This window comes from Triturus cristatus, chromosome 11 (assembly GCF_964204655.1).
Source record: "Triturus cristatus chromosome 11, aTriCri1.1, whole genome shotgun sequence".
Classification (NCBI taxonomy): domain Eukaryota; kingdom Metazoa; phylum Chordata; class Amphibia; order Caudata; family Salamandridae; genus Triturus; species Triturus cristatus.
The window spans coordinates 1,152,047,877-1,152,072,694 of NC_140594.1; the positions used below are offsets into that span (position 1 = coordinate 1,152,047,877).

The window sequence follows — 24,818 nt, forward strand, 5'->3', positions numbered from 1 at the left end:
CCCAACACCCAATGTCATACCGCTCTTCCCCACTATATGTGACCAGATGTTCCTGCAACCTGATTTCCTAGGTGCAGTAACACTGAACCCCATTTTACCATCCAGAATATTCTGCTGAAAAATCACTTTTAGCTTGGACTGAAAGTATCAGTTTCCTGCTTCTTCCCGAGCCCTTTCTAAGGCAAAGGGATATGACCTAATGCTCCCACTGTGAAGCCGTATCCACCCCGCCGCCACCTTTCCAACCCGCCTCTTTCTACCACCAAATCCCCAAAGGCTCTCACGTACCACCTGCTCATAAATGAAAGAATAAATCCATAAATAAAAGAATGAATCCACATGGAATTGGGAATTCTCTTGGGGAATTTAGCACTGAATAAACAGGTGAGTGCAGTTATTCCTTATTCCATGGTGAATCATTTCTAATAGGATTATTAGGGCATGGAGATACTGCACGGGATTATAAATTCCAGAAATCAGATGTTTCGGAACCAAAATCCATCCTTCTCTTAATCGGTTCTATAGATGGATGGGAACAGTGCATAAATTACATACTTAGGGCCGGATTCAAAAGGTAAATTTACACTTTTCTGTGAGCTTACGTTTGTCTTGGAATTCACAAAACTGCATTTTAAAGGTAAGTTTAAGAGTAAGGATACTACAAAGTTTATTTATTTTATTAGCAGAGTTTTATATAGCGCAAACATGACCCTACAGGGTGTCTGAGTGCTGGACATGTAGCAATCAGGTCAAACATAAAAGAGAAATTGCAGAAGGGACAAAGCAAAGAGAAAAAAACACAAATACAGATACAAAATATCAAAAACCATTTGGAGGATCCATGGCTCCTAGGAGTCCACATGTAAAACATGAGGCTGAATGACTGAAGACGACTAGTGAAGGAATCTATTTATCAGAATCTTTTTTACCTCCTTTTTGAAGAAGGTAGAGGAGAGGTTTGTCCTGATTTCTGGCAGTAGTGAGTTCAATATTCTAGGAGCTAGACCAGAGAAGGAGCGGTTGTGTGCCTTCTTCTTTTTGGGGCGAAGAACTACGCACAGAAAAAGATATGACATTTCGATGGGCAGAATTAATCCCCGAGGCTCAGAATGAGCCGATCAAGGGAAGATTCATGGGACCAGCCATTTGGGATATCCTTCCGAGACGGATTGTGGTTATGGGAGACCAAATACAAAAATGAACTGCCAGGCCCTCCCTGGCATTCTGCAGCACACATAGAAACACCATGAAGGGGATGATTGTTTGAAAACCTTCCTGCACATAAACAATCATTAAATAATCGTTGTTAAATAGTGATGACTTGTTACTTCTATGTGTGCTGAATTCGGCAGCACACATAGAAGTAAAACATCGCCGTTATTGATTGTTTATGTGCAGGAAGGGGCACCTTCCTGCACATAAACAATCATTCCTTGTAATACAGGCACCCTTGCACTATGGTGCAAGGGTGCCTGCGCTGGCGCTAGGCAGCTAATTTTAGCACCAACGCTAGGGAAAACATAGGGGTGCGTGGTATCTCTGTAAATACAGCGCTTTCCTGCATTTTTGGAATGGTCGGAGTGCAGCGCTGCCAAATTTGGCACAGCTCCGCGCTCCGACATTTCCATGTATGTATGCCCCTAATTCTGGAAATATATTTGTAGACAAAAAAAACAGCGACAATATTTACGAGCAGACCCGTGGCTTTCTCTTGTGGCCACACAACAAAACACAGTTGCAAATCTGCTCTGCTCCTGAAGGGGACAGGACCACTCGGTAAAACAGAGTAATGATGGCAATTCTGGCCCTAGTTCTGCATCCCGCCACTCCCCTGGCCCCACCTTCATATCTATGGGAAGTCAGAGTCTTACAATGCACATTGTCACCCTTTATATGGTTGGAGGTTTACTCCTGACAAATGTATGAGTAAATCTACAGCGTACGAGGAAGGAGGGACATCCCCAAACTGGTGGAAATGTATCCGGGATGAAAAATTCTATCTCAAATCTAATGTATGATGCAGGTCGGGATTGAGGAGCACTGTGTGTTTGTGGCGTCCCTGACAAGTGTTGATGGTGCACTAGCGTGCCACGACGCACAGATTTGGGAAACCCTCTTGACTGCCTTCTTACAGCTTCCATGATGCAATACAGATATCTGCTTGCAGTGCACATTTATAGAGTCTGAATAAACTGGGATAAATGGGCAGCATCCTTTGGAAGCTCTATGTTATCTTGTAATTTAGGGTTGCAATGCAGGTGTAAGTCCAATGCAGGTTGTGCAGTTCACATATTTGTGGAACAGGTTGTCAGATGCCTCTTTTACGTCACTGAAAGATGCGAACTTATTTAAAGAGAAACAAGAAGGAAACTATTCAAAGCAGTGCATTTCCATTACCCAAATATTTGTCCTGTGCTCTAAGCATGGTGTGCCCTATAGATCACAAAGAATTGAATACGCACCAACACATCATGGAATATACACTACATGAAGATTGTGATCGGACTTACTCTTGTAATACTTCTGACTTGGGGCTAGATGGACCAACATTAGTATTTACGATTACCAAACAGCGAATGTTTGCGATTCACTATTTGGTAAGCACAAACGCTATTGTACTAATGTGGGTTTTACAATTTTTGTGATTTCTAGAAGGTTGCAAATAGACCTACCTCATGAATATTAACATGGTATGTCTCAGTTTGTTACCCATTAGGAATCAAATAAATCATGAACAATATGTGATTGCTTTTTTAATAAAGCAATCTCTCTCTTTTTTTTCTTTTTTTTTTTTTAAATGCAGCCGGTTTTCCTTAAAGGAAAACGGTATGCATTTCTAAAAAGAACATGAAAGGTTTTCCTTTCATTTTTTGTAAGAGTAGGCAGTGGTCTGTGAGACTGCAAAATGTTCCATTACCTAAAGAGGATCAATAAAACATTCAGGAGTTTGGCTATATGCCAGTCATTGTATGTATCCTGCAAATAAAATCTGACATAACTTACAGAATATTTCAGAAGACCCTCGGTTGAGTTACCTTGGTATCCAGCGTTACAGGTGCACGTGTAACTTCCCTCGGTGTTAGCGCAGGTTGCGTCTTTGTGGCATGGGCTGGTCAAACACTCATTTACATCACTACAAAATGTCCCGTTACCTAAAGAGAATCAATAAAGTATTCAGGGGAGGGGTATATACTAGTCATTGTATGAATCTTGCAAATAAAATCTGACATAACTTATAGAATATTTCAGAAGACCCTCGGTTGAGTTACCTTGGTATCCAGGGTTACAGGTGCATGTGTAATTTCCAATAGTGTTGTTGCAGGTTGCGTATTTGTGGCATGTGCTGTTCGCCACACACTCATCTACATCATTGCAAGATGTTCCATTACTTGAAAAGATGGAACAAGGTATTCAGAGAACAGAGAAGTGGCTTTAGACTAATCACAGTGGGGCTTATTGACAAGCCTCTTGCGCCACAGGTACGCCACATTTTCCCATATTAAAAGTGACGCACCTTTGGTGCATGTAAATATGCCCCTGTTTGTGTTCTGTGGATGTAGTGCAACATGATATACTGAATATGTAAGAGCCATGATTGAGTGATCTAGGTATGGAAGATTACAGGAGCACGTGTGCAGGTGAGTAAGCCCTGATAAAGGAATCCATTGATTGCGTGTACGGATGGTGTATGTAGGGTCTTGTGATGCTATTGGACCTGGTGGGTCTCTGTTGTGATTATTAGCTCTTGTGATGGACAAACATTAAAAGTAACCCAGAGGGAGAGCATGCATCCTGTCCCACTGGTTTGGCTGATGTTCCAGGCGAAAGCGCAGGGAGCTCACCAAGCGTGGGCTTTTAAAGTTAATTACTATATAATAGCCTTTGGTAGTTTTTGGTTTCAAAGTTACATTCCAAACATTTTACTTCATGTTACATGGTACATGTCTAGATTTCCTAAGAGTCTTTCTCAGTAGCCGCTGCCAGGGAACCATTGTGGAGGGGCGGGCGCAGTGAGGTGGGGGGGATTAAAAATACAACAAAAAGCACTTACCTCTTTGCTGCTTCCTCCGCTCCCTCTTTATCTGTCAAGGGCCAGAACCAAAAAGCAAGCAGGCTCCCTCCCCCGAGCCAAATACAACACTGCAAAGCAGTGCCGTGACTGGTTCCCCTAAGCCAATCACAATGCTTCAATGCAGACTGAAGGAAGTGGTACCACAAGTCTTACAGAATGGTGCCAGTTCCACCAAGTTCTAAATGGCCGCTCATTTGCATCATATGGACCTTGACAATGTCTGTCACCATGTCGGAAAAGTGTTCTTACCACATGCTTGCTTATCCAGTCCTTGGCCTCTGCCCAGAGCATGTAAAGCAATGATCACATATGTGTCAATTGTCATTACAATTCGATAGGAAAGCTTGGAGAACAAGTACAGAATTGTTTTGAAAAATGGAAAGGGCCAAGGAAAATAACTACTAGGATGGAGAACCCCCTCCTGCATGTACTAGTGTCAATCTAGCCTTGTCGTTCTCTCTGCAGGCAGTGGTGGTGGTGTCAGAGATGGATGTAGATGATGGCCACTTAAGCAAAGATATTTTACATCTGCACTTATTTTCTTTTTTTTTTTTTTTTTTTTAGAAAATTGATCTCCTTTTATATAGGAGACAGCCACCCTGCTCAGTACAGAATGAGAGGACCACCACTATGGCACAGAGGTCCTTTCACTAATGGACCACAAGGTGATAGTGGCAATACTTCCACTGGCCGAAACTCAGTAGCTCCTTCGCCTCTAATTAGGGAGGTAGAACCATGCATCTTATAGAATGGTACTAGTTACACCAACCTCTAATGACCCCTCATTTGCATCAACTGGACTTTTCGCTCAAAGGATGATAGAAGAACATGCAGCACTAATTCATGTGTAGCCATTAAGAGGACAGATTGGAAGAAAATTGAAACCTGTTTTTACCACTAAATCCAGGTTTGCAGGTGCATGTGAAGCTTCCAATGGTGTTTTTGCATGTTGCATTTGATGAGCAGGGGCTTCCGAGACACTCATCTAGATCACAGAAGGCTCCATTGCCTGAGAAGACAAAAATATGCAAACTTTTCATTGGTTTCAATCCCTGTTGGAGCATTCTGCATCTTCCATGTAGCATTCAAGCAGCACACATCTTTTATCATGAGGAATTAGAATGTGGCACTAGGACAGAGGAGGAAATAGCACACACAGAATAGAGAGTTGAAGGCGTGTCGACCCTCATCTTTGCTGTCAAAATATCAGTCTACAAAAGTATCCTCACCCTAATAGATATTTAGACAAAGTATCAGAGAAAATAATATTGAGTGGACAAAATATTGTGACGAGAATTTCGTGGACAAAGATATCGTGAAGGTAGGTATAGGCAAGCAAAATTTTACTATATATAACTACACATATATGTACCTTGACTATATATATTTATCCACCTCCACTTTACGCCTAGACGACAATAGAACATGCACTCACGTGGGATCTGATTGAGTTTCTTTTATTCGTGCAACGAGGCCATTGCCATGCCCAACGCGTTTTGGTCTGTTACTTGGACCTTGATCAGGGGATAATTGTTTGACCGACACAACTATTTCCTGTTTCCTGTTGGCATTGCATGCTGGTGTATGTAGTTTGGCATGTTAATAAAGTGACAATGTGCATTGTGAAAATTATAATTAAAGTGCAAACATGCTCAAAGTGCAAACAGTGTCACAAGATGGCTTAAAACCAATACATTTTAAATATTATTGTGAGGCATCATTTATACACCAATTATTTTCACATAATCATAATTGATTACATTCTTTATTTGTCCATTTTATCGCGGAACAGTACACAATTATTTTCTACTCTTTTCCAAAATTGTGGCTCTCTGGTGAGCTGTTTTGCTTGTTACCAAAACATCAATATGCATCAAATTATTTTTCATTTTTTGGTATTGAGAATCTTTTTCAGTTTTTATGTTCGATGTCACATTTGAGTCCTTTTCTGATTTAATCATGTTTGATTTCTAGCTCTCCAGTGAGCCCACATAATCTCTTGCTAAATCACTCAAATGTCTGATTTCCTCAACTTATCTTGATTCTCTAGAGATGTACGTAAATAATATATATATGTGCATATATAAATATATATATATATATATATATATATATATATATATATATATATATATATATATATATATATATATACATATATATATTTTTACGTATATGTCTAGAGATATATAAATATGTATCTGTAAGGTAGGTAGATGGTTAAGAATAGTATATCGATTCCTATTTGCAATTACCTTCTCGATATTTTGGTTCTCTATATTTTTGACACAATATTCTGTCCATATGATATTTTTGTTTCAATATTCTGTCAGGGAACCCTAATGTAGACTCTGAAATGTCCTTATGGCAGATTTTATAAAAATATGCCTATACCTACCTTCAGGAGTCATGTAGGTCAATTTTTTCAAGTCAATTATGTTACAACATTCAATGGGTATTTCAGGTATGGGCAGTAACATCACTGTGCAGTATATGTGTCACATGAAAACAGCAGCTCGAGCAGAGCAGAACATTTTGGTGAATTCTGTATTGCTATCTATGCAGTTGTCTATGGCACAAATCTGGCCTAATGGCATTAGAGCATTCCACAAAGGATCAATACTAAATTCCATATTTTAATAAACAAACTACATGCCATTGGGGTAAAAATCAGCCAACGGTCGTAAACAGGGGCAGAATAAATAAAACAGAAGGTGGAGAACACAGAAGGAAAATAGTCACAAGGTGAAAAAAGTAAGACAACGGGAAGACCTATGACAAGTCAAAAGGTGCAATCAAGGAATTAATTTTTAAAAAGTACAGATGTTGCTGGAAGCATAGACAGGGTGGTGATAATGTTGGAATAGCAAGATGGGAGATAACTGACAAGTCCTATCTGAGGTTAGACAATGTGGGTTCAATATTAGAAGAGTACTTAAATTACTCAGACTCAAAGTGTAGAACAGTAGGATTTTATTCTCTTTTTTGAAAGTTGAAAAACAAGTGATAAAGCGTGTTGAATTCAGCATCTAGCAAACCTTGGAGACTGCAAGAGATTTGTAAATTCTCAGACAAATACCAGGGTGCAGACATTTGTACAGCTTTGTGAGTGATGCAGTCTGTCTTAAATTGTGCTTATGCGTCAACAGGAAGGCACTGTGGTGTAATAAGAACAGGAGAAATGTTGTCAAGTTTCTTGTATCGAGAAGCGGAAGGAGCTGCTGCATGCAGCACAGCTCTACGTATGGTTAGATGAACGTTTGGTAGACTGGTTTCAAAGCAGATTTCCATAATCCAATGTAGAAAGAACAGGCTCCTAAACTCGGGCCCTTGAAAAAGCTGTCAGAAACCCCAACACAACCCAGTCACTCGACTTATAGAGTATTTAAGTGGAGCCATGATTGAGTTACCTTCAAATCCAGGCTTACAGGAGCATGAGTAATTTCCAATGGTGTTAGTGCAGGTTGCATTTGTATGGCATGGGCTGCTCTTCAGACACTCATCTACGTCACTGCACAATGTCCCGTTACCTAAAGAGGACCAATGAAGCCGTTAGAGCGTTGCATTCATGACAGTCGCCAAGTGTATCGGGTGCACTGACTGTGACAGGGTATCCAGGAGGTGCAGTGTCGGATAGGGGACAGCATTTCATGGCTTTATACAAACTGGAAAGTCATAGCTCTCCAACTGTTGTTTGAAATACAATATAAAGCAATTAATGTTTTATCTAGCAGCACCATGTGGACACTGATTAATATCCACCTGAGGCAAAACGCAGTTGATTAAACATCTATAAATGTTTAAAAAAATAATGTGCTGCATTAAAAAAGTATTACAGCAAGAGGAATATGCTTCCAGGGAGCTGCAGTAACATGTATTATACTTAGCTCAATAGGACAGGGCCACTGGTCAGGCCTAAGCAGTGCTTAATTTGCAAAACGTTAAGTGCTAGTGCCCTTCTTGGACGGCCACTGCTCCCTGCAGCATCCATACCGTGCCAGCACTGCCAATGACAGTACTAACATAACACCCAAGCATCAGCATCCTACAAGTTTGATAATTCAGACTATTTCAGGCCACACAACGCTATAAGAATGGCATGAGAGGCTGGTATTTGGTTTTAGTGTTTATTGACTTAATAAACACAGTTGTTGTGCTTAGCTCAAAATTAAAATGACAGCGCCACCATGTAGTGGACTGTCACTACAGCAAGTGCTGACAATTAAGTACTGGAGCCAAGCATGGGAACTCACCCGCACAAATTAAGCACTCGGCCTAAGACATCTGGTGAATAAAAAGTCTAATTTATAAATACAGAACAGCATGTCTGTCAAAGAGGAGGAGGAGCTCTCTGATATTACCTTGGTATCCATGGTGAAACGTGCAGTTGTAGCTTCCAACAGTGTCAATGCATGTTGCATTCATGTGGCATGAGCTGTTAGTGCACTCAATGTGTCACTACAAGAAGTCCCATTTCAAAAGAAGACTACAAGAGAGTACTGAATTCTTTTTATTTGCATTATATACAGTAGAGAGCCTTTGCGCCATGTGTGAGGTGACATCATTTGAATATCCTGAGTCTAATTTTACTTGTTGATTAACAGAACATTTTAGTATCTCTGAATACTGACCACCACAATGTTCTTTACCCGGCCCCCTGTTATCTGGCTGAGTGGTACCTGGCCCTCACTAAAATTGCCATTGTTTAGCTAATCTTATTTTGTTTTCAAATACTTATTTCCCTGTAATAAGTTTCACAGAGTTATCTAGCCTTGTTTTTTTAACTGTTTATGTTTGTTCATCTTTTTAATTATTGTGATATGGCAGTCATTCTTTGTTGCCCACTTCTACTGTACCTGATTTCCACCTGAAGTGAGGCGCACCAGAGCTTACTTCTTACTTTCCCCTTTATTGCTGCTTTCAGAGGGTCTATAAAGTGGAAACCACAGCACAGATGTGCACATCTAGTGCAGCAAAGACAAGCCCATATGCACCTGCTTGAGTCCTGAGGTGGGTATCGTGTAGTCACAGTGCCTCCCAGCTGATAGAATGCAATAATGTGTTTGGCACAGATACAGGATTTGTTATTCTCAAATTCTGCTCTCAAAGAAAAAAATAAGCAAGTCGTTTGGAGAGAAAAGCTATGTCACCCCTTTTCCCTCTGCAAAGAAAAATCAAGCTTTCCTAATAATAACAGCAAAACGCATACAAATAAGATAGGAAGCCACAACACACTCAGAGAAGGCCTATGGGACCCTCACTCTGTGGTTATAAACAGTTTTAATTAATTATTTAATTACTGATGACACTTCCGAAACTTTAGTTATTACAGACATTTGGCTTGCAGATGATTGCAATTCAAATTTAGAAGGCTTAGTGTCAGGGTACTACAAAATATTATAGGATGTGATCGCCTAGGCATTATAGAAAACTTCTGACTCGACTTATAGTGTATTTAATTGGACCCACAATTGAGTTACCTTCAAATCCAGGCTTACAGGAGCATGAGTAATTTCCAATGGTGTTAGTGCAAGTTGCATTTGTATGGCATGGGCTGCTCTTCAGACACTCATCTACGTCACTGCAAGATGTCCCGTTACCTAAAGAGGACCAATGAAGCCGTTAGAGCGTTGCATTCATGACAGTCGCCAAGTGTATCGGGTGCGCTGACTGTGACATGGTATCCAGGAGGTGCAGTGTCCGATAGGGGACAGCATTTCATAGCGTTATACAATCTGAAAAGTCATAGCTCTCCAACTGTTGTTTGAAATACAATATAAAGCAATTAATGTTTTTTCAAGCAGCACCATGTGGACAGTGATTAATATCCACCAGAGGCAAAACGCAGTTGATTAAACATCTATAAATGTTTAAAAAAATAATGTGCTGCATTTAGTTAAAAACGTATTACACCAAGAGGGATATGCTTCCAGGGAGCTGCAGTAACACGTATTATACTTAGCTAAATAGGACAGGGCCACTGGTCAGGCCTAAGCAGTGCTTAATTTGCAAAACGTTAAGTGCTAGTGCCCTTCTTGGACGGCCACTGCTCCCTGCAGCATCCATACCGTGCCAGCACTGCCAATGACAGTACTAACATAACACCCAAGCATCGGCATCCTACAAGTGTGATAATTCAGACTATTACAGGCCACACAAAGCTATAATAATGGCACGAGCGGCTGGTATTTGGTTTTAGTGTATATTGACTTAATAAACACAGTTGTTGTGCTTAGCTCTAAATTAAAATGACAGCACCACCATGTAGTGGACTGTCACTACAGCAAGTGCTGACAATTAAGTACTGGAGCCAAGCATGGGAACTCACCCGCACAAATTAAGCACTCGGCCTAAGACATCTGGTGAATAAAAAGTCTAATTTATAAATACAGAACATCATGTCTGCCAAAGAGGAGGAGGAGCTCTCTGATATTACCTTGGTATCCACGGTGAAAGGTGCAGTTGTAGCTTCCAACAGTGTTAATGCATGTTGCATTCATGTGGCATGAGCTGTTAGTGCACTCAATGTGTCACTACAAGAAGTCCCATTTCAAAAGAAGACTACAAGAGAGTACTGAATTCTTTTTATTTGCATTATATACAGTAGAGAGCCTTTGCGCCAGGTGTGAGGTGACATCATTTGAATATCCTGTGTCTAATTTCACTTATTGATTAGCAGAACATTACAGTATCCCTGAATACTGACCACCACAATGTTCTTTACCCGGCCCCCTGTCATCAGGCTGAGAGGTACCTGGCCCTCACTAAAATTGCCTTAGTTTAGCTAATCTTACTTTGTTTTCAAATAATTATTTCCCTGTACTAAGTTTCACGGAGTTGTCTAGCCTTGTTTTTTAACTGTTTATGTTTGTTCATGATTTTAATTATTTTAATTTGGCAGTCTTTCTTTGTTGCCCACTTCTACTGTACCTAATTTCCACCTGAAGTGAGGCGCACCAGAGCTTACTTCTTACTTTCCCCTTTATTGCTGCTTTCAGAGGGTCTATAAAGTGGAAACCACAGCACAGATGTGCACATCTAGTGCACCAAAGACAAGCCCATGTGCACCTGCTTGAGTCCTGAGGTGGGTATCTTGTAGTCACTATGCCTCCCAGCTGATAGAATGCAATAATGTGTTTGGCACAGATACAGGATTTGTTATTCTCAAATTCTGCTCTCAAAGAAAAAAATAAGCAAGTCGTTTGGAGAGAAAAGCTGTGTCACCCCTTTTCCCTCTGCAAAGAAAATTCAACCTTTCCTAATAATAACAGCAAAACGCATAAAAATAAGATAGGAATCCACAACACACTCAAAGAAGGCCGATGGGACCCTCACTCTGTGGTTAAAAACAGTCTTAATTAATTATTTAATTACTGGTGACACTTCCGAAACTTTAGTTATTACAGACATTTGGCTTGCAGATGATTGCAATTCAATTTTAGAAGGCTTAGTGCCAGGGTACTACAAAACATTATAGGATGTGATCGCCCAGGCAGGCATCACAGAAAACTTCTGACTCGACTTATAGTGTATTTAAGTGGACCCTCAATTGAGTTACCTTCAAATCCAGGCTTACAGGAGCATGAGTAATTTCCAATGGTGTTAGTGCAGGTTGCATTTGTATGGCATGGGGTGCTCCTCAGACACTCATCTACGTCACTGCAAGATGTCCCGTTACCTAAAGAGGACCAATGAAGCCGTTAGAGCGTTGCATTCATGACAGTCTCCAAGTGTATCGGGTGCACTGACTGTGACAGTGTATCCAGGAGGTGCAGTGTCGGATAGGGGGCAGCATTTCAGAGCTTTAAACAAACTGGAAAGTCATAGCTCTCCAACTGTTGTTTGAAATACAATATAAAGCAATTAATGTTTTTTCTAGCAGCACCATGTGGACAGTGATTAATATCCACCTGAGGCAAAACACAGTTGATTAAACATCTATAAATATTTACAAAAATAATGTGCTGCATTTAGTTAAAAACGTATTACACCAAGAGGGATATGCTTCCAGGGAGCTGCAGTAACACGTATTATACTTAGCTAAATAGGACAGGGCCACTGGTCAGGCCTAAGCAGTGCTTCATTTGCAAAATGTTAAGTGCTAGTGCCCTTCTTGGACGGCCACTGCTCCCTGCAGCATCCATACCGTGCCAACAATGCCAATGACAGTACTAACATAACACCCAAGCATCGGCATCCTACAAGTGTGATAATTCAGACTATTTCAGGCCACACAAAGCTATAATAATGGCACGAGAGGCTGGTATTTGGTTTTAGTGTATATTGAGTTAATAAACACAGTTGTTATGCTTAGCTCAAAATTAAAATGACAGCGCCACCATGTAGTGGACTGTCACTACAGCAAGTGCTGACAATTAAGTACTGGAGCCAAGCATGGGGACTCACCAGCACAAATTAAGCACTCGGCCTAAGACATCTGGGGAATAAAAAGTCTAATTTATGCATGCAGAACATCATGTCTGTCAAAGAGGAGGAGGTATCCACAGTGACAGGTGCAGTTGTAGCTTCCAACAGTGTCAATGCATGTTGCATTCATGTGGCATGGGCTGTTAGTGCACTCAATGTGTCACTACAAGAAGTCCCATTCCAAAAGAAGACAACAAGAGAGTACTGAATTCTTTTTATTCACTTTGCTCATAGTAGGGAGCCTTTGCGCCAGGTGTGAGGTGACATCATTTGAACATCTCGAGTCTAATTTCACTTGTTGATGAGCACAACATTTTAGTATCCCTGAACACTGACCACCACAATGTTCATTTCCTGGCCCCCTGTCATCTGGCTGAGAGGTACCTGGCCCTCACTAAAATTGCCATAGTTTAGCTAATCTTATTTGTTTTAAAATAATTATTTCCCTGTAATAAGTTTCACTAGCCTTGTTTTTTAACTGTTTATGTTTGTTCATCATTTTAATTATTTGATTTCGCAGTCTTTCTTTGTTGCCCACTGCTACTGTTCCTGATTTCCACCTGAAGTGAGGTGCACCAGAGCTTACTTCTTACTTTCTCCTTTGGTGCTGCTTTCAGTGGGCCTATAAAGTGGTGCACCAAAGACAAGCCCCTGTGTACCTGCTTGAGCCCTGATGTGGGTAGGGTGTTGTCACTATGCCTCCCAGCTGATGGAATGCAATAATGTGTTTGGCACAGATACAGGATTTGTTATTCTCAAATGCTGCTCTCAAATAAAAAAATAAGCAAGTCCTTTGGAGAGAAAATCTATGTCACCCCTTTCCCTCTGCAAAGAAAATTCAAGCTTTCCTAATAATAACAGCAAAACGCTTAAAAATAAGATAGGAATCCACAACACACTCAAAGAAGGCCGATGGGACCCTCACTCTGTGGTTAAAAACAGTCCTAATTAATTATTTAATTACTGGTGACACTTCTGAAACTTTATTTATCACAGAAACGTGGCTTGCAGATGATTGCAATTCTATTTTAGAAGGGCTACTGCCAGGGTACTACAAAATATTATAGGATTTGATCGCCCAGACATGCATTATAGAAAACTTGTGACTCAACTTATAGAGTATTTAAGTGGACCCACAATTGAGTTGCCTTCAAATCCAAGGTTGCAGGAGCATGAGTAATTTCCAATGGTGTTATTGCATGTTGCATTTATATGGCATGGGGTGCCCTTCAGGCACTCATTTATGTCACTGCACGATGTCCCATTTCCTAAAGAGGACCAATGCAGCCGTTAGAGCGTTGTATTCATGACAGTCGCCAAATGTATTGGGTGCGCTGACAGTGACAGGGTATCCAGGAGGTGCACTGTCGGATAGGGGACAGCATTTCATAGGTTTATATAAACTGGAAAGTCTTTGCTCTCCAACTGTTGTTTGAAATACAATATAAAGCAATTAATGGTTACTTTTACTGTACCTGATTTCCGCCTGAAGTGATGCGTACTAGAGCTCACTTTTTACTTGCCCCTTTATTGCTGCTCTCAGAGGGTCTATAAAGATCTAACCACAGCACAGATATGCACATCTAGAGCACCACAGGCACGCCGATATGTACCTGGTTGAATCCTGAGTTGGGTTGCGTGTAGTCACTATGCCTTCCAGCTGATAGAATTCAATTATGTGTTTGGCATAGATACAGGATTTGTTATCCTCAAATTGTGCTCTCAAAGAAAAAGTTAAGTAAATCCTTTGGAAAGAAAATCACCCCTTTCTCCTCTACAAAGAAAGTTTTCTTAACACTAACACCAAAGCCCATATACGACTAACATCCACAACGCACTTAAAGAAGACCTCCCTAGTTAAAAACTGAGCCATCAATAAATATTTAATCACTAATTACAATTTTGTACTTTTAGTTATTACAGGAACTAGGCTTACAGATGATTGCAATTCTATTTTAGAAGGCTTAGTTCCAGAGTACTACTTAATATGTTCTCCCTGATTGGCGTGGTAGATGACTTGTGACTCGATATATAGAGTATTTAAGTGACCCACAATTGGGTTACCTTCGTATCCGGGGTTACAGGTGCACACGTAACTTCCAATGGCATTAGTGCAGGTTGCATTTGCAAGGCATGGTCTGTTCACACACTCTTCTATGTCACTGCACGATCTCCTGTTACTTAAAGAGGACCCAGAAAGGTTTGAGAAAATTGTATTGATGTTAACTCCCATATGTATCCTGTGCACTAAGTTTGATGTGGCAAACAGGTTGGAAAGAACTAAAGACTTTAAAAAAAAACAACATGATCACTTATCACTTTATGCAGATGACACAGAAATAATAATTAATTAATTGGGGAGTTATAAGGAGTAATGCCATCAATGAAGCCATGTGGTCCTCGCACGTAAAAAAGCTATACGTAGTCGATCAACCAAGAGTTTTTCCACTCAATCTTTCAGACCCCGTTGACGACTCAAAGGCTGTGTCCCTATCTATTCGATCAACAGCATTCAAAAAGCACTGCATAAAAAACGAGCTTCAGGGTCACCTGGCTCAAATGGCCTTCCCACCCAACTGTTTAAAGAAGATTTAGCACTTTGGCCTTCAACACTTTCCCCATTGTTTACATCTGCTTCAAGTTCCCTCAAGTGCCCAACAGTGGAGAGGTTCCATACTGCATCCAATTTTTGAAAAGGGTGACAGACAGAACCTCATCAACTACTGCCTAATAGCCTTATTGGATATTGAGGCCAAGATCTATGCAGCTGCAATTCTAAATGATCTAGAGACCGGGGCAACGACAAACACAATAATTCCTTTCTGTGAAACAGGCTTTAGATCCAACGCCTCCACACTGGATAACATAATTACTCTATCCTATCTCGTCCACCAGGCAAACAGCTAGAAATCCTCAGCTCCCCACACATTCTTTGTGGACTACTCTTCAGCATTCAACCTAGTGGACAGAGGTATTCTATGGGGCAACTCCAGGTGTGGGGTATTCCAAGTGGCCTGCTTAATGCCATTATGTCACTATATTCATCAACTTGGGTGAGGGTCAAGTTGTCAGATACTGCATTAACCAGGAAGATCAATACCAACCAAGGGCTAAAGCAAGGGTGTGTCCTTGCTCCAATGCTGTTTAATCTATACACGGCAGACATGTCTCAGGCACATAACAACGCCAATCGAATCCCCCCAAAAATAGGTAAAACTAAGATCACGATGCTGCAGTATGCGGATGACATTGTTCAGCTCGACAACTCAAAAATGGGAATCCAGAGAGCATTAAACTCCCTTCACACATACAACATAGCAAATAAGATGATAGTAAATGCCTCCAAATTTAAAGGTGTTATCTTTCGGAAAGACGCCAAAACAAACAAGCTGCAACTGGTCTCTGGGTCCCTTAGAAATCTAAAGAGCCAAATCGTATAACTACCTGGGCACATTGTTCTCAGTAAATTGCGCACCTACAACACACATGTGTCATTTAAAGGATAAGGCAGCATTAATTACCACTTACCAATTAGCAATTACACGCAGCCCTTGAAAGCCCTACCTCAGCCGCAATAAGAAAAGTGCTCAGGGCCGTATCACCATCTGCAATCACTTACGGCATTGAGGCATTTCCGGGCCAACTCATTAAAATTATTGAAAAACTACATCTAAAAGTCTACAATAGAGTGTTGAAGTTGCCCTATTACAACAGGGGACCTCTGGTGAGACTCAAATTTGGCCTGGAGAGCATTGAATGGTCTGGTATGGGGTCCTCTCTAAAGTATTATCATAGATGTACCACGGCAATGCCAGGCACATTGAAATGTATCGTGCAAAATATATTTAAATAGAAAAATAACCCTTGGTCCACTTATTTAACGACGGCATCAGCTACTCTTCAAATCGACTTGACAGTTCTAAGCACCTCCTCACTCACGCATACTGCAGTAAAAAGCATATTGAAAAAACAGATAAAAATCCTCTCGAAGACCACGGACATGGAAAATATTAAGTTCACTCCGCCGCTAAGGGCCCTGGCAGCATTACACAACAACGACAGCCATGATGGCCTTCAGGCACAATCTTATCTGAATTGCACAATCAGGAAAGCTTGTCTAACCCACATTTTGGCAGTAAGGATGTTGGCATTACAAATCAAAGACTTCAACCCAAACTGGCCACTGCTCTCCAAGATTGTCAAGTGCGGACTATGCGGCTACAAATCTGAAACTTTTATACACCTACTTTGCTCGACTCTCGACGAATTCTATTAAAGTCACTCTTTTTACTTGATGACATAAGAACATGTAACAATGCAATGAACTGGGTTTTTAGTACCATGGTTCCCCTTGAACTGCAAGAATAGTCCGATTTTTTCAAAGTAGTGCGGGACCTTCTTAAAAACAAACAACAAAGCGCAGAGATGACTGTGGATTGGTAGCTCTTAGGGGCATATTTACAACGAGGCGATACAAAATTTATCGCTATATTAGCAAGGCCACACTAACGCGTGAAACCTTGCTTTAGCGTCAGGATTCCTAACGCCCAGCTTTGCATCTCTAATGAGATGCAAAGTGGGCGTTCCTGACCTGACATGACAAGAGAAATGTCGCTAAGCGACATTTCTCCTATCATCAAGCCCCACGCTATGAAGCATAGCGTCAGGAAAAGTAGCGATAACACCTGTTATCGCTACTTTCCTAACACCTGCTTCGGGACTGACTTAGCCATGATATCCTATGGAGGGTGGATATCATGGCTAAGTTTGTCAGTCCCTATCAACAAGCTAACGTGAGATTATCGCTGGGTTTCCAGCTATAATCTCACGTTAGCCTGTTAGCGTGAGGATTTCTATCGCTATTGAGATAGCGTTGCTAATAGCACGCTATCTCAGCAATAAAAATCCACGCTAGCCGGCGATAATTATCCTAGCGCTAAGTGCGCTTAGCGATAATTATCGCCGGTTGTTGTTGATATGCCCCTTAGTTCCTGCACTACGCACATTAGGCATTGTAAAGTCTGAGTTTTAACAATTGCTATGTATTTAATCCAATTCGTAGTGGATTTAAACTATTTCTATTTTTTAAAACAGATTTTACATTGGTTTATCTATAATACATTTTAAATAGGCAATTTACCCTAAACTTAACCAAAGGCAATTGTACACTGTGAGTTTTATCTCTCAGCACAATGTGACAGTCACACTAGAGGGTATTGCGAGAACCCACCAATTCTTATGTCCTTTGTATAACATGTCTTTTAAATGTATTGTTATGGTCTTAAGTAATTACACAATACATTGTGTATTGACAGTTAATAATTAACTTAAAAATAATGCTGGAAGCCCAATGTCAGGCAGGCCTAACGCCCACATCAGAAACAAAACAAACTCAAATTAACCCATTCAAGTCAGAAACTCTGCCATTTTTTAATAAAGTAGACCTCTTCTCTGTGGCCCTTCTATAGACAAATGTCCAAACACAGTCTATAGGTTTAGGGACCTTGGTCCAATTCTTACCTAGGAATTAAATTGTGAGAAATTAATTGCCAGGAATTATTGCAGTCTTGCCCGCATCAGGCTCGACTCTTAGACAAATCTTTCCTTTCTTGAGTTACAGAATAACGTTGATACAATTAAAGGAGCAAGGGGTGGTATATCTCAATCCACATTATAATGAGAAGATGGGGCGGGGCAGAACAAATTGGACCTTTAAACAGGTTTTCAACTTTCTACAGCAAGAAAGAACGATAAAGGGCGGGGCTCAAGGACCGCTGTGGCGATCCCTTGGTATCCGGGGTTACAGGTGCACGCGTAACTTCCAGCGGTGTCAGTGCAGGTCGCATTTATGTGGCATGGGCTGTTCAAGCACTCATTTACGTCACTGCAAGATGTTCCACTACCTAAGGAGGACCATGTAAGTATTCAGAACATTATATTTTTGTTATTTCACGTGTGCATCTAATGATTTAAGTGTGACATGACATATAGGTCAGAGAAGGAGGTCTGTCCTGAGTTATATTGATAACCAGGGTTACAGGCGCATGCATAACGTTCAGCAGTATCAGTGCGCGTGGCATTTATATGACATGGGCTGTGTATGCACACATTTACATTCCTGCAATATGCCCCATTACCTAGAACAGACCAAGGACCTCATTTACAAACTTGTTGGTGTAGTGCAGCAATGAAGACACTCCCACCATGGCGCGAGAGTGTCTACATTGAAATCAGGCTGTTTCTGTGGGGGAGGGGACACCTTTGCTCACAAAAACAACGCTTACGCCACCCCGGGGGAGGCGCAGGCTTTTGATGCTTCCCCAGGTTTACAGCTTGTAAATCTGGGAATGTGTCAAATGCTATGGGCGATACCCGGGAACACCCGCTGGAATGCCCATGGCACGCCTCTCCATCACAGTGTGAGGCAACGCAGCGACTTGCACTGCTTTGCCTCACGCCATACCTACAACACAATGAAAAGCCACGCAGGGTGGCTTTACGTGGCCTTGTACATATGGTTAAACCCTGTGCCCCACTGGAACGCCACAAAAAGTAACGTTACGGTGGCGCACAGAGCTTGTACGTAAGCCTCCAAGTACTTAGAATTTTGAATTGCGTTTAAAGACACGTTAAGACTGTCGTTGCATGAGTGTGTTAACTGCACACGTCTCTAACATAATATCAGGGGCTACGTTACTAAGCAAGAGGATGGACAGCGTAAACTAGCAAGGAACCCCCCGCGGAATCATATGAGACAAAGGGGCATATTTACAAGAAACTGATGCAGCGCGGCACCACAAGGAAAGTGCAGGACGTGTCATATGTGCAGGAGTGCAATGAATGCCTATACTTTCCTCTCTTCTGACGTATGTTTGACTGCCTAACACCTTGCGTCATGTTGCAAGGGTGCCCTCTGCTGCAGGAATGAGTGTTTTTGTGCAGGAAGGGACACCTCCCTGCACAAAAACAATCAAAGGAGGCGTTTTCCTCCTTCTATGTGAGCTCAATTACTTCTGTCAGATGACTTCCTGATGAAAGTTATGACTGTTAAAAGAAGCTTCCTGGGTGTGCACTTTGCCATACCCTGGTGGGACTGGGGCATCGTAGAGCAAAGCTACATTACAAAACCTATCCAGAAACCTCTCGGGGTGATGGGTTTCCCAACACACATATCCTCAATTCCTCATTTACACCTTAGATGCCAGTGTCTCCTCCTGAATTCACTCAGAATTGCTCCCTGCAGGCTGAGGCTATCAGTTGCTTAATTGTGGCTTATTAATTTGTGACACTTTAAACTCTAAATGTCATGGAACTGCCTGATAATTCATGAATTTAGGAACGGTTTTAAACAACAATGAAAGGTTAAAACAGTCTTTACAGAGAAGTGACATGAAAACCAACACTTTGCATTTTTTCAACATCAATTGTTTAAAAGTAATTAGGATATCTTAATTTCTTTACCTAAAAAAAAAAAGTATTTTGTGAGAGAAATGTGGTATTGTTTGCTGTGAGAGATTTTCACCCACAGACCTGACTCAATGAAAACATAATCATTGTGGACTTTGCTACACAGCATGATTATGGATTTCCTGGGTGGAGCTAAGGGTGCACACTTCCTGCTGTGTAAATAATGAACTGTTAACTTAAAGTACATATAAATACATAAATGTGAGTTGAGCTGGCCAGCCACAATGTCCAGTTTCAATGTGTGAAGCTCCTGATTAGACATACGTTAAGTAAGCAAACTAGAGTTTCTGTATTACATTTATTACAGGACACAACATCTTGGAATTAAGGAAGGGCGAATTACAGAAAAGGGATCACACTTTTTGGATGTCCCAATTTTCAAACAGTACCTTGGCTTATAAGGTTTTTGACTGTGGGAAAGTGCCTCATTTTCTAAATTAAGTCCTATCAAGAACTTCTTACTATTAGGACTCCAAGGGGCATATTATCAAGGGGCCGCGATAACAGTATTGCCGCTTTAGCGTCCGTTTTCAGGCGAAAAGCGGTGATAATTTTATTGCATTATCATCATGGACACGCTAGTGGGTGATTCCTTGACTTAGCGCCCGTTTTCCACACGCCTCGCCTCGCATCGATAATGAGATGCAAAGGAGGTGTGGCTGTGAAAACAACATGGAATAATATCGCGAAGGCAGCTTTGCGATATTATCAACGAGGGGTAGCGATATTTGAAATCGCGTTAAGTATGCCTTAACGCAGGAATTTAACGTCTGTTAAACTCCTGACTAAGGCATACCTAACATGGGGGGTGGATCGTGTGGCTTAGAGCACAGGCCCTGTTATCAAGGTTATCGCCGTTTTCCATGGAACATCGCTGGAAAACCAGCGATGTTCCATGGAAAACACCGCTAATGCTGGAATAATTATCGCCATTGCGCTATGTGTTGTTAATACAGCGCTAGCATGGCGGTAATTTCCACCAATAGCCGGCGATAAAAATCCTCAGGCTAAGAGCTGCCAGCGATAATTATCGCTGCCGCTTGATAATATGCCCCTAAATTCCCTTGACTCGTCGAATTTATTTAAAATATGATGAAGTGGGGGTTTCCTTGAAATATATTTATCAATAGTTTACATTTTGAGCCATAATTGTGTCCAGCAGAACCATCTGGGAAAGGTTTATGGATTTATACATGATCTAAAGCTTTAGAATTCTCATATGTGGTACCACAATTTTTAATGTGTTCCTTCTCTTTTATTATGTTCTTCATTACTACTTCCATGTTCTCACACTTTGTATCATGTGTGTTATTTACTACTCTTCAGAACAAAATAAAATGAAATTAAAAGATTTTAATGTATTTCACATAGGGCTTGAATCTATAGTGGGCATTGAATTAATTTGTTTATACTACTGTTTTCCTTCACTTATTCATGTAATTAAATTAAATGAATTGCAAATAATGAATCACTTTATTGTATGACAAACCTTCTTGGGATACAGGGAGAGTGTTACTGGAATCTATCTGTATCCCAGCCTCTCTGTCTGTCTGCCTCATTATCTGTCTGTCTACTCACAGGACAGCTGACAGGACTGAAGGACATTCTGTTGCACTAAGGTGCAGAGTGGGTGCATTGGAACTGGAAGTTCTTTTTCCTAAGTCATAGAAAGCCACACACAGGTGCTAGTGTGGAGAATGTTTGCTCCACAGCAGCAAAGCCAAACTGGAGACTTCATCACCCAAATCTTTGATGCCGGAAGAGGAGAATTTTGAATGATGTTTCTAAGCATAGCCTCTACTAAAGTTTTACTTATCAATACCATACTTGCATCTTCTGCACTCAAGTCTAATAATGATTTCTTAATATGCGATTATGGTAGTAAGTGACTTTTCTGTTCTGGAACAGTCACAATACTGACTGGATCTCAGTGACTTTCCTACTGAGGTGCAGGGGTTGTCCCCATTCCCATCTCCAAGGGCCACAGGAAATCTATCTGGAGCACAAACACCCTGTGTGGCGTGTGTCGCTAGGCAGTGATATCAGGGAACCACAGTATTCGTCACATATCACGCCTATAGGACACCTGTAGGGAAGGAGTGAGATAACCATGGAAAGGAAGGGGAATGGAAATGAGGCTTCCAAAGCAAAGAGTTGAATGACACCCTCACCTCTAAGTGTCCAGCGGCTGCTGCCCCTGCCAAGGTGCCCACGACATGGCCCTTTTTCTGCTTGAGGAAGCCCTTTTAAAGTGGGTTATCTGAGATTGGGAGTACCCTTTACTGGTTAGGACTGTACTGTCTCAAACAGAAGTGGAAGGCTGAACATCGGCTTAGACTTTGGCGTCAGACAGAGGGAACAAAGGGACAGGGCAGTACCTGGTGGACATTTAACACATCTTGTCACATTCATATAGGGGGAAGAACGGCGAGCCACCGCTAAGGACCACATGGCGTTACCTTGGTATCCAGGGTTACAGGTGCACGCGTAACTTCCAGCGGTGTTAGCACAGGTTGCGTTTATATGGCATGGGCTGGTCAAACACTCATTTGTATCATTGCAAAATGTCCCATTACCTAAAGCGGATCAAAAATACCAAATAAAGGATTGCATTTAGGCCATAAGTTAATGACATGTGGGAAATCTTTGCTGTACAACAGTTTTTCTCACTATGATATGAATAATAAACTAACGAATATTCGAACATCGAGTGCATACGGCTGTTTTGCCCCCTGCACACTTTCAATAATACGGGCCATGTTATAGCGCCTCATTTATACACACAGGACAGGAGGACCGCTGTGAACTCACCTTGGTATCCAGAGTTACAGACGCACGAGTGACTTCCCAAGGAGTTAATGCAGGTTGCATTGATGTGGCATGCAAGTTTCATGCATTCTTGTATGTTGCTGCAAGAAACCCCATTACCTAAGAAGGAACAACAAAGAGTTGAAAGAAAGGTATTCCTGTCACTCACTGGATATATGGTGTCGCTAAACTGTGACATTACATATGGGTTAGAAGCGTAGTTACCCTGGTATCCGGGGTTACAGGTGCACGCGTAACTTCCAATGGTGTTATTGCAGGTTGCGTTTATATGGCATGGCCTGCTGTCACACTCATTTATGTCACTGCACGATGTCCCGTTACCTAAAGAGGACCCAGAAAGCAACCAGAACTTTATATTAACTGCAAAACATGGGTCCAATTTACAAAGGTATACTTAGACCAAAAGTCTCAGTGTTAGACCTGAAAACAGACTTTATCACACTTTGGGGCATATCAACAACAACCGGCGATAATTATCGCTAAGCGCACTTATTATAATAATAATTATCGCTGGCTAGCGTAGATTTTTATCGCTGAGATAGCATGCTATTAGCAACGCTTATCTCAATAGCGATAAAAATCTTCACGCTAAGTGGCTAACGTGAGATTATCGCTGGAAACCCAGCGATAATCTCACGTTAGCTTGTTGATAGGGACAGACAAACTTAGCCATGATATCCTCCTTCCATAGGATATCATGGCTAAGTCAGAAAAATACCAGATGTAAAAAAGCAGCGTTAACCGCGGTTAGCGCTGCTTTTTTTGTCTCTAACAGGGTTAGCGATATTCTTAATAATAGGAGAAATGTCGCTTAGCGAAATTTCTCCTATTATTTTACTCTGGAACGCCCCCTTTGCATCTCATTAGAGAAGCAAGGGGAAGCGTAGAGTAAAAGGGTGCTAACATGCGAATTTGCATGTTAGCACCCTGTTGTTGATAGGGCGCTAGTTTTATCTCTGCTTTTTTGGCTTTTAAAGCCAGAAAAGCAGAGATAAAGCCCTTGTTGATATGCCCCCTGGTGCGATAAAATATGGCCCTCGTAGTTAATTTTTGGCTCAATTAAGCTCTCGAAAATGTTCATTAACATGCAGTATTCATCAAAAAAACACATATTTTTCCTAAAAAAGTTATTATAGGCAATAATTATCACATCCAGGAAAATCAAGAAACATGTGGGCCACTTTTAACGAGGGCCATAGTGCATAAATTAACACATGTTGTAAAACATTAGATAAGTGCCAGCATTTCAGGTTTTTTGCAAAATGGGATCTTTTGTTGTTGTACGACTATTGTTTATATTAAATTACATAAAAATAAAGCACTTTGTGTTATTTTCTGATAATACAAGTGGCCAATGATTCATTTCCACCTGTAGCAAAAAGCAATTGCTTGATTATTGTAGAACTAAAGTGTCTGCAGTCAAGGCAGTATAACAGGTCTGCCTTTCCATTGGAGCCAGAAATCTGTACTCTGCTGAAGGTGTTGCAAGGTTTCCCTCACAAGCAAGTGCACTGTGTGACTTCAACTAATCGCCTGAGGGTTACGAGGGGTCTCTACGATACCCTTTTTCCAATTTAAGGGAAATAGTCAGGGGTGCACTGATTGTGCGTCCCTTCTACGTGACGCACACTCAGTATGGCCTCTGACATACAACTCCACCCACAGCTGTAGGGACCCATAGTACAGAAAGGTCTGAGTTAGCATGTGCGGCTCCTTCTATAATACCAAAGAGCTCAAACATCGAGTGCATATCGTGTTTTGCCCCCTGGGATTAAGGAAGGCTGGCGAATTACAGAAAAGCGATCACACTTTTTGGATGTCCCAATTTTCACACAGTACCTTGGCTTATAGGGTTTTTGACTGTGGGAAAGTGCCTCATTTGCTAAATTAAGTCCTATCAAGAACTTCTTACTATCAGGACTCCAAGGGGCATATTATCAAGGGGCCGCGATAAAAGTATTGACGCTTTAGCGTCCGTTTTCAGGCGAAAAGCGGCGATAATTTTATCGCATTATCATCAAGG

General features: G+C 41.2%; 1 protein-coding gene across 1 annotated transcript in view; it reads right to left on the reverse strand.

The window, feature by feature from the left end:
* LOC146788620 (uncharacterized) overlaps nt 1-24,818 on the reverse strand; it is a 447,327-nt gene that overhangs the window by 56,135 nt on the left and 366,374 nt on the right. Inside the window, exons 29-36 of the mRNA XM_085635787.1 lie at nt 23,000-23,116; nt 22,778-22,894; nt 22,426-22,542; nt 11,631-11,750; nt 9,553-9,672; nt 7,483-7,602; nt 4,968-5,081; nt 3,036-3,152 (exon numbers count right to left, since the gene is read on the reverse strand). Of these exons, the coding sequence (XP_085491913.1) occupies nt 3,036-3,152; nt 4,968-5,081; nt 7,483-7,602; nt 9,553-9,672; nt 11,631-11,750; nt 22,426-22,542; nt 22,778-22,894; nt 23,000-23,116 (942 nt within the window). The remainder of the gene's footprint in view (nt 1-3,035; nt 3,153-4,967; nt 5,082-7,482; nt 7,603-9,552; nt 9,673-11,630; nt 11,751-22,425; nt 22,543-22,777; nt 22,895-22,999; nt 23,117-24,818) is intronic.